Source organism: Mandrillus leucophaeus, unplaced genomic scaffold, assembly GCF_000951045.1.
Source record: "Mandrillus leucophaeus isolate KB7577 unplaced genomic scaffold, Mleu.le_1.0 Scaffold88, whole genome shotgun sequence".
In the NCBI taxonomy this organism is placed as follows: Eukaryota; Metazoa; Chordata; class Mammalia; order Primates; family Cercopithecidae; genus Mandrillus; species Mandrillus leucophaeus.
This window is the reverse complement of record NW_012109585.1, coordinates 3,395,758-3,406,747: the sequence shown is the minus strand read 5'-3', so window position 1 is coordinate 3,406,747 and position 10,990 is coordinate 3,395,758. Positions and strand designations below refer to the sequence as shown.

At 39.3% G+C, this 10,990-nt stretch overlaps 1 protein-coding gene across 4 annotated transcripts in view; it reads left to right on the top strand.

Moving 5' to 3' along the window:
* The window catches only part of LOC105531312 (chromosome unknown open reading frame, human C5orf24), a 17,312-nt gene extending 7,519 nt beyond the window's left edge, over positions 1 to 9,793 (top strand). For 3 of the 4 annotated variants that reach the window (XM_011969202.1, XM_011969201.1, XM_011969203.1), the window contains exon 2: positions 4,965 to 9,793. In XM_011969202.1, coding sequence (XP_011824592.1) covers positions 4,968 to 5,534 — 567 coding nt within the window. In that variant the 5' untranslated portion in view covers positions 4,965 to 4,967 and the 3' untranslated portion in view covers positions 5,535 to 9,793. The remainder of the gene's footprint in view (positions 1 to 4,964) is intronic. The other variant, XM_011969204.1, reaches the window with a different exon arrangement.
* Positions 9,794 to 10,990: the final 1,197 nt, after the last annotated feature.

Below are 10,990 nucleotides of genomic sequence, written 5' to 3'. Positions count from 1 at the left end.
GCCTCAGCCTCCCAAAGTGCTGGGAGTACAGGTGTGAGCTACCACACCTGGCCAAGTTAGTGTCTCATTATCTTTCCATTGGAATAAATAGCTTTACTCTTATCGATTTGTGCTTAGAATAGTGTTTTGCATGGAGTTGGCCCTCAATAAACATGAGTTATGTCAGAACTAAATTTACATAATACAAAGTAAAGGCATAAATGCTGGAGAATATTAAAGGAATGGAGAAATGGAGATGCGTGTTTTTTGTTTTTTTGTTTTCTTTGAGATGGAGTTTGCTCTTGTTGCCCAGGCTGGAGTGCAATGTCATGATCTCAGCTCACTGCAACCTCTGCCTCCCAGGTTCAAGCGATTCTCCTGCCTCGGTGTCCTGAGTAGCTGGGATTACAGGCATGTACCACCATGCCAGGCTACATTTTTTTTATTTTTAGTAGAGACGGGGTTTCTCCATGTTGGTCAGGCTGGTCTCGAACTCCCAACCTCAGTTGATTCACTCGCCTCGGCCTCCGAAAGTTCTGGGATTACAGGCATGAAACACTACACCTGGCCAAGATACTTGGTTTTTAAAAATTGCATGTCTTTCTTTTTTTTTTGGGGGTTGGAGTTTCGCTCTTGTCTCCCAGGCTGAAGTGCAATGGTGCAGTCTTGGCTCATTGCAACCTCCACCTCCTGGGTTTGAGCGATTCTCCTGCCTCAGCCTCCTGAGTAGCTGGGATTACAGGTGTGCACCACTACGCCAGGCAAATTTTTTTTGTATTTTTAGTAGAGACAGGGTTTTACCATTTTGGCCAAGCTAGTCTCGAACTCCTGACCTCAGGTGATCTGCCTGCCTCAGCCTCCCAAAGTTCTGGGATTAGAGGCATGAGCCTCCATGCCCAGCCACACGTCTAATTTTTTAATGGTGTGTTTTTTCCGGTGTGGATTGATATCTGAGTCAAGGATAGTGGCATTTTGCCTCTAAAGCCTAACATAATGTAAGCTGAGACTGTATATCCTGAGTGCTGATAGATTATGAATATTCATATATATACATATTTTGTACATACATAAATATCTATCTATCTATCTATATGTATTTGTTACCCTCCTGGTAAGTCACATAACTTTTTTTTTTCCCCCAAAAAATTTTCCCAAAAATTTTTGTAAATTTTTGTATTTTTAGTAGAGACAGGGTTTTACCGTTTTGGCCAGGCTGGTCTCGAACTCCTGACCTTAGGTGATCTGCCTGCCTCGGCCTCTCACAGTCCTGGGATTGTAGGCGTGAGCCATCGTGGCTGTCCTGGTTGTCTTTACTAACTCTGGCATTTGCTTTTCTTCCATTTGGAAACCAAATATCTTTGACTTTGCAGTCAGAAAGAATTTGTGGATATTTGGTGAGGAAGATGCTAAAAAGGTGAATAAAAACTTAAGTGAGAATATTTTAAGTTGAGTCTGTGTTTTCATTTTAGTATAATCGAGCGATTTCATGGTGAAGGGTGGATTCCCCACCCCCCCCAACCCTCCCACCCAGGGAACGTTTGGCAATGTCTGGAGAAATTTTTGGTTGTCACATATTTAGGGGAAGGGAGAGAGGTGTTGCTACTGACATCTAGTGGGTAGAGGCCAGGAATGCTGCTAAGCATTGTACAATGCAGTGGACAAACCACACAAAATTATCTGACCCAAATAACAGTGCTGCTATTGAAAAACCTTGGTATGCTACACGGTAAATTGTTGGTTCTGAAGTTGAATTATCAAAAGTCATATTTGGCTTAACCATTTCCTAATGTGTGACCCTGGCAGAATGCTTAAAGTCTGTAAAATAGAGCTAATATTGTATGTTCCTTATAGGCTTGTACTGAGGATTAAATCAGATAATGTGCAAAGAACCAAGCTTATTATCTGGCACATAACAAAATGCTAAAAAATTGTTAACTTTCAGCCAATACTATATTTGGAACTCATCTTGAGAGTCTTTTTTCCCATCTGAAATTAGAATTTGAGCTAGAGAAATGATAATTAATAATCTAGTTCTTTTTGTTTTTGTTTTTTGGGACAGAGTCTTGCTCTGTCACCCAGGCTGGAGTACAGTGGCACGATCTCGGCTCACTGCAGCCTCTGCCTCTGGGTTCAACCAGTTCTCCTGCTTCAGCCTCCTGAGTAGCTGGGACTGCAGGCACGTGCTAACACGCCCAGCTAATTTTTTGTATTTTTAGTAGAGACTGTGTTTCACTGTGTTAGCCAGGATGGTCTTGATCTCCTGACTTTGTGATCCACCTGCCTCAGCCTCCCAAAGTGCTGGGATCACAGGCGTGAGCTACCGTGCCCGGCCAATAATCTAGTTCTTGTGTCTGTGGGGAGTGAGTGAAAAAAGTATTCCACTTAATATTTGTGTTTAGCCCAGTCTTGTTTTATGTTCTCAAGTCTAAAAAGCTTTTGCCATAAACAAGTGGCTTCTCACTGTAGATGTTTTTCCATCAAATTGAGACTTTAAGCCAGCTTGCCAATTGCTCTGTATCTGTTGATTTTCAGCAAATGTTTCATAATTTAACAGAATTTGATTCTGTGACTTCATGCTCATTTCCTTTTGCCTTTACAAACTAAAGTAAGTTTACAGTGGTTTTGGCTAACCTTATTACCTGTTTGTAGCCTCTGGGAGTAACTGTTTTCATAACTGAAGTTTTGGTGCACTTTCACATGTATGAAGGGTGCACACAAATATCTCCTAACAACTTGGGGCTAGACCTTAATAGATATTAGTGACTTTTTCTAAATCCAAATTGGAACCCATATCTTTATCTCTCTTTCCTCATCACAACATAATACTGTAGTCTCTGTAAAACTCTCATTTCCGGCCAGGCGCGGTGGCTCATGCCTGTAATCCCAGCACTTTGGGAGGCCAAGGCAGGCCGATCACCGGAAATTGGGAGTTCAAGACCAGCCTGACCAACATGGAGAAACCGCGTCTCTATTAAATATACAGGCTGGGCACAGTGGCTCCCGCCTGTAATCCCAGCACTCTGGGAGGCCAACGCAGGCAGATCACGAGGTCAGGAGATCGAGACCATCCTGGCTAACGTGGTGAAACCCTATCTCTACTAAAAATACAAACTATTAGACGGGCATGGTGGCGGGCACCTGTAGTCCCAGCTACTTGGGAGACTGAGGCAGGAGAATGGCGTGAACCCGGGAGGTGGAGCTTGCAGTGAGCTGAGATCACGCCACTGCACTCCAGCCTAGGTGACAGAGCGAGACTCTGTCTCAAAAGAAAAAATAAATAAAAAATAAAATGAAAATACAAAATAAAAATACAAAATTAGCCAGGCGTGGTGGCGCATACCTGTAATCCCAGCTACTCGGGAGGCTGAGGCAGGAGAATCGCTTGAACCCAGGAGGCGGAGGTTGTGGTGAGCCAAGATCATGCCATTGCACTCCAGCCTGGGCAACAAAGTGCGAAACTCCATCTTAAAAAAAAAAAACAAAAAACCTGCCATTTCCTCTGTCTAAATGATATGGCTATTTAGAGCTGGTTTGTTGTGGTAGTGGTTTTAATAAGTCCTTTATATATATATAAAAAAAAAATCACAGGGATATCCTTACAGACAAAATAGAGACTTTGGACCTTTTTTTTTTTTTTCCTATTTCAAGAGCAGGAATCTTGCTGTGTTGCCCAGGCTGGATTCAAACTCCTGGGCTCAAGTGATCCTCCCACCTCAGCCTCCCTAATAGTTGATGCCACCATGCCTGGCTGGACTGTTCTTTAATAAGTCACAGGGCTTGTGTAAGGGAAGATGATCGACACTATATGATCAAGGGAGAAAGCAACGTCTTACATTGAACTTTTTGTCTTGATAAATATACCTTAAAAATAGGAGGTATTGGCTGGGCGCCGTGGCTCACGCCTGTAATCCCAACACTGTGGAAGGCTGAGGCAGGCAGATCACGAGGTCAGGAGTTCGAGACCAGCCTGACCAATATGGTGAAACCCCGTCTCTACTAAAAGTACAAAAATTAGCCAAATGTGGTGGCAGGCGCCTGTAGTCCCAGTTACTCAGGAGGCCGAGGCAGGAGAATCGCTTGAACCCAGGAGGCGGAGGTTGCAGTGAGCTGAGATTGTGCCACTGGACTCCAGCCTGGGCGATGGAGTGAGACTCCATCTCAAAAAAAAATTTTTTTTAAAAAGGAGGTATTGTATTATGGTTGTCATCCGTATTTTTGTAGTATAAGTCATAAGGATTTGTCTAATGTTCACTCATTTTAGCTAATGGAAATCTTTTTTTACCTTTTGTATTGGTACTGCCTTCTATTGGGCTGGAGGATATTTGAAGAGAGTCAGTACCTTGGGCCAAGAGATTGTATTCTTTACACTTGATCTTAGCCAAAAGGCCAAGAAGCAGTAGAGATTGTGTTCATTGCTTGGCACATTCTGTCTTTTGTGAAGTGTAACATATACTCAGGGTTCTGTATAAATAATAAATTAAAATAACGATGGAGTGTCCATCTTGTGGAAACTGTTGTCAGGCCAGTAGTATACATGTGAGAAATACAATAAAAGGCCAACAGGAGGCATTCCAAGAACATCAGGCAAACTGAAATAAAGAATTGTGTTAATAAGAATTCTTGGCTTTACTGTTTTTCTTTTGAGGTTTAGTAATCTAGAAGAGAAAAGCCCACAGAATAGAACATTTGTTTTTGACTTACACACTTTTCCAGTTCCTAACGGGAGAACATTATAGCTATGAAATCAGTATTATAATAGAGTTATCTTGTATGATGTTTGTTCCATGATTAAATTGAGAAGAACAAGTATCCTTGAATCTGCTGATGTGTGTTTGTTTATAGGTGGTCTGGAGTCCTGCCTGTCAGCCTAATTTTAGGTAGCCTGCATAATTGTTGGGAGACAGACTGTTTTCTCACTGAATGCTGCATACAGATATGTATTTGTGTATGTGTATTTATATATATTTGTCTTTTATTTTTGGTAGAAAATGATGCATCCTGTTGCCAGCAGTAATCCAGCTTTCTGTGGGCCTGGCAAGCCTTCCTGCCTCAATGAAGATGCCATGAGAGCTGCTGATCAGTTTGACATATATTCCTCCCAGCAAAGCAAATACAGCCACACAGTCAACCACAAACCAATGGTTTGTCAGAGGCAAGACCCATTAAATGAAACACACTTGCAGACTACAAGTGGCAGAAGCATAGAAATAAAAGACGAACTAAAGAAAAAGAAGAATCTCAACCGATCTGGTAAGCGTGGCCGGCCTTCGGGAACCACCAAATCAGCAGGATACCGGACCAGCACAGGCAGACCCCTGGGAACCACCAAAGCAGCTGGATTTAAGACAAGTCCAGGCAGACCTTTGGGGACAACTAAAGCTGCGGGATACAAAGTCAGCCCAGGGAGACCTCCAGGTAGCATTAAAGCTCTATCCCGTCTTGCCGATCTTGGTTATGGCTGTGGCACTGCTGCTTTTCCTTACCCTATGATGCATGGCAGAGCAGTTCACGGGGTAGAGGAAACTAGCAGTGAAGTCAAACCACCCAATGAGTGAATGAGGCAGGAAAAGAGGGCCAGGTTTAGAAGGAAGATTGTGAATAATCCCAAAGCTTCTTGGTTTTATTTTGATATACATAATTTTATGGCCTGGGCTTTCCAAATTTGTTTTCCTGTTTGGTTTTTTTCCTGCTTTTGCTCAAAAACTGCCATATGCTGACAGATGCACTCAGGGCATGAGCAGTGGCATTGTATTTGTACATAGGTTCAAGTGTAACACCTAACTAAATCATTTTTGCTTTTCCTTTAGCGTTATGGTCATGTCTCATGTTTCATTACTATTTTGGGGCTGTTCTAAATAGATGCTTTATGTGATAAACAACTGAAACCATTATACCTATTAGTTTGTGAAGTAAGCCTACAATATAATAAATATACTAATGTATTTTTAACTGGTGGAGCAAAAAAGCAAACTAATGAATCAGGATTACTTGAGGTAATGGCTGTGTGAGTTTTTGTAACATTTATTTTCACAAGACGGGACACAGATATTTGTATGCTTTGGCATTTACATCCACTTCAAATGTTAAAAAAACTTATTTTTAATGTTCTGGGTTTAAGCAGCTTGTAATTTATTGATCTACATGGCATTAATTGATTTAACCATTATTCCTGAAATAATTCTTTAGTGTTTGCCTTTGAGCAGTGATAGGTTGTGTATTTTTTAATTGCCTAAGAGCATATATACCAAACACTACAAGCAATTCATATTTAGAGAAAATTTAAACTTTTATAAAAACTGCACATTACATTTTTGGTGAAATATAGTGCATTCTGAGGATAGCATATTTCATATAATAGAAAAAGAAACATTCTCTAGGTTTGCATGTAGCTATAGTCACTATATTTTGCCTTTCATATAGAAAGTTTTAAAGTGTCATGTTTAAAAACATTTATTGGCCGGACGTGGTGGTTCACACCCAGCACTCTGGGAGGCTGAGGTGGGCGGATCACTTGAGGTCAGCAGTTCCAGACCAGCCTGGCCAACATGGTGAAATCGCATCTCTACTAAAAATGCAAAAATTAGCCAGATGTGGTGGCGGATGCCTGTAATCCAAGCTACTCGGGAGGCTGAGGCAGGAAAATCCTCAAACCCAGGAGGCAGAGGTTGCAGTGAGCCGAGGTTGCGCCACTGCCCTCCAGCCTGGGTGACAGAGACTCCGTCTCAAATCAATCAATCAATCAATAAATAAATAAATAAAACCATTTTTTAATGTTGCTCATTTATTTGGAACATTTTTAGTTTTTCTCAGAAATTATCCCATTGCATTAGCACTTACTGTGTTTTCAGGTTTATATCTACCAAAGGACATAAATTGAATGGTAGACTGTAAAACTGGTATAAACAGAATGCAGTTTCCTGACCATCAGAACCCAAATATTAAGAAACATATAGGAATCCATCTATGCATGAAACATGTAAAAAATATGTTGGTTAGTTTAATTAAAAATCTTATTGTGGCTCCAGTGAGACCATTTCATCCAAAAGATTTTTTCCCCCAGTGATGTTTGCTTTAGAAGCAAGATAGAAAGGAAGAAAAAGCATTAGGTAGATATGTATAGTAGGGACAGAGGGAAATCTTTCTTTTTTCCTTTCTGATAGTAGTATTTCTTGTTACACATTTTATTTATTTTGCGTTTGTTCTAAATAAAATATTATAACTTCAGACTTGAAAAAATTCCACTGAACTTTAAAGTTACAATGTTCATATTTGGGATTTTAAATGCCTTTGAGATTAAAATGTAGAATTGCAGGACCCAAAAACTTTTAAAATAATTAAAATTTTAAAAGGGCACATGTTGTGTTTTTTGGGCTTGCTCTCAGTTAATGCAAACTCTGATTGCAAATGGATGTCATGTTTCGTACCTTTTTTATCAGGAAAAAAGCAGCAAGCCTTCAGGTGTTCCAGTGATGCCTGACACAATGAGCTGGACTTTATGCTGCTCTTTACAGTAAGAGGTGTTGCATTGTATGTGGGGACTATGTGCACTGGCATCTAAGACAGTGACCTCAACAATATTAGCTTTGCACAAACCATAGAGAACGATGTTGGATGGCTACGTAATCAGTTATAACATTCTGGCAGCTAAATTGCTACAAGAGCTTCTTCTTGCAGAAGCTTAAAATACAAGATTTTTAATAATTTACTCAGAACAGTATAACTTCTGACACACACAAATGCTTGCCTCTTCATTCATATGTTCGTTACCTACTCTCCACATGTGTCTGTCATTTAGCTGTTTCTCAAGATGATGTTCAGCAGTTGGCTGCTTAGAATCTTTTTCAAGCCAGTTTCTAAGAAAGTTGTTTAATGTTCTACCATAGAATAATGCACACCATTGTCAGAGATTTGATTGTTGTGTTTTATGTAAGTCCATTTGACAATTTATTTCCCTTTCAGTTTATTTTCCTTCCTTATTTTGTTATACATGCCCTTCCCTTTCTCCCCTGCCTTTCCTACATTCATTCCTCTTCCTCTACCCTTCAGCACATCTACTTACTGGTGCTGTGCTGTGTGTCAGAAGATAAAACAGGTGTATTATTGTATAATGAATTTTGTATACATGTTTATGAAATGGTGAGATCAACTAAAGGAGGCATGTTCATAACAGTGTTTATTATCAGGAGCTATGTCCCAGGAAAAAAAAAAAACAACAGGGAGGGGCAAATGGCTACAGTTGTAAATGGATAACATCATTTAGAAAGCTGAATTTGCTGTTCATCTGAGCGGTTACCTGGAGTATTATATCTATGCACTGGTGAGCATCTCCTGATTCCACTTACCTTTCTCCCTGTGAACAGTTTACTGGTGCCGTGCTGAAGAGAGAGACATCTAAGTGATAACATGAATGAAGTCTTAAAAATTTAAAATATTTTTACTGCTATATAAACTAAAGACTACATTGTGCATCTTTTCTAACACTGTCTCTTGTTACGATAAACACTGAAATAGCATGTTAAACAGTTGCCTATACTTTAATATAATCAGTTGGGGAAAACTGGCCTTTTCTCCCCCACTGTATGATTGTTTCTTGAACAGTAAATTGCTAATTTTATACTGTGTGACTCTGTTCTTCACAAAATACGTTTCATTATTCTATATTTAAACTGTTGGTCAGAAAATGATCTGCAATTCAAGTAAGTTTGCATTACTTTTTTCTTTAAAAAGTACTTTAACATGCCTTATTTATTATATTAGCAAATAAGGAGCTAATAACAGATGAAATTTTCATTTTTTTTGACAAATGTAACCTTGCATAACTAATATTTAGGATGATTTTGATACTATCTTTTAGAGTTTTGCACTGGATATTAAAAAAATATATTGGCACAATATACTGGAAGAAAATGAGTAGTATCTGGTTTAATTTTTAATATTTAGGGACATTTAAAAAAATCAGTGTTTTAATTAGACTAAAAATTCTTTATATTTTTTATTTGCTTTTTAAAAGAAACATCTGTCAAAGTAATATTGATTCCAAACTGATGTTTGTGTGAATTTACATGTCTATTTTCATGAACTAAGAATAAGTTTCTTTGAGTTAAGGAGAAAAAAATATATATTTGGGTCCATTTATGAGGTTAAAGTTGACCCTTTCAGTGTAAAAATAACCACAGTGTGTGAGCTAAAGAAAAACAGTAAATTTCTCCTTTATATTCTAAGAAGCTTTAAAAGAACAATTCAGGGGATATTGATAACTGCTACTCTGTCAGTCATTGTCTCTATATGCAGTAAAATTTTATGGTCCCTTTATAGTAATATAAAGAATTCAAAGAGTTTTTCAAAACATTTTTTTCCTTGGACATAAAAAATTTTGATGCTATTCTATTTTTGTTTTTATTATAGCTTAACTGTATGCTGTTAAACTCTAGGATGTATCTGAATCTTTCCTCCCCCCGCCCCAAATATATAAATCTGTGCTCTCACATATAATGTATTTAATTTTTGGAAAATTTAATGCTATAGTAAATCAAGTGTGTGATTTAAAGTAATCAGATCACTTTGATTCTTTAAGTTTTCAGAATTTCTTTTTTCCACAGGTAATTTTGGAGAAAATAATTACCAATTAACTGATAATAAGCACGCTGTCCTCTGCTGTAAAAAGTCTGAATAGATACTGTGTATGTTTTTATGTCCATGAACTTGAGCTACTCGTGTGCAATTATGTGTATGGGAATGGAGTAGTGTTCATGATTTGTATCTACATCATCATATGGATGTATATTTATTAATAAAGTCATTACTTTAAAACCAACTGTGTTTACTACTTTGTTTTTTAGTATGGTACTTTTCAAGTACTTAAGTGGTAAATGGTAAACCTTTTTCATGACTGTAGATTTTGTGTTTTTCTTAGAAGTTTGCTTTTTTTTTTTTTCTTTTTTAAAAGACAGGGTCTCACTCTGTCACCCAGGCTGGAGTTCAGTGGTGTGATCATAGCTCACAGCAGCCTTAACCTTCTGGGCCCAAGCAGTCCTCCTGCCTTCCCACCCCAGCTTCCCTAGTAGTTGGGATTACAGGTACATGCCACCATGCCCAGCCTGATTTTTTAATTTTTGTAGAGATGGGGTCACCTATGTTGCCCAGGCTGGTCTCAAACTCCTGGTGTCTGGCCAGGCGCAGTGGCTTCCCCTTGTAATCGCAGCACTTTGGGAGGCCAAGGCGGGTGGATCACGAGGTCAGGAGTTCGAGACCAGCCTGACTAAGATGGTGAAACCCCATCCCTACTAAAAATACAAAAATTAGCTGAGCATGGTGGCACTTGCCTGTAATCCCAGCTACTTGGGAGGCTGAGACACAGAATTGCTTGAACCCAGGAGACAGAGTTTGCAGTGAGCCAAGATTGCGCCACTGCACTCCAGCCTGTGCGAGAAACAAAGATAAATCAGAATACAGCTAGAAATAAAAAAAGATGCATCAGACAAATAGTTCTACTAAAAGACTAATACTTAAATTTAAACATTATTGATTCCTATGGTTTTTTTTAAAAATTAGATATTAAAGATGGCTCATTTTAAAATTTATTTAGAGATACAGTCTCTTTCAGACACCCAGGCTGAAGTACAGTGGCACAATCATAGCTCACCGCAGCCTTGAACTTCTGGGCTCAAGTGATCCTCCCACCTCAGCCTCCAAAGTAGCTGGGACTACACCCAGCTTATTTATTTATTTATTTTGTAGAGACAGGGTTTTGCTATGTTGCCCAGGCTGGACTTGAATGCTTGGCGTCAGATAGTCTTCCTGCCTTAGCCCCCCATAGTGCTAGGATTACAGAAGCAACATAGCTCATTTTGTTATTTATTTTTTGAGACAGGGTCTTGCTCTGTCACCCAGGCTGAAGTACAGTGGCACGACCTTAGGTTACTGCAACATCCAAATCCTGGGCTCAAACGATCCTCCCAACTCAGCCTCCTAAGTAGCTAGGACTACAGGCATGTGCTACCATGCCTGGCTA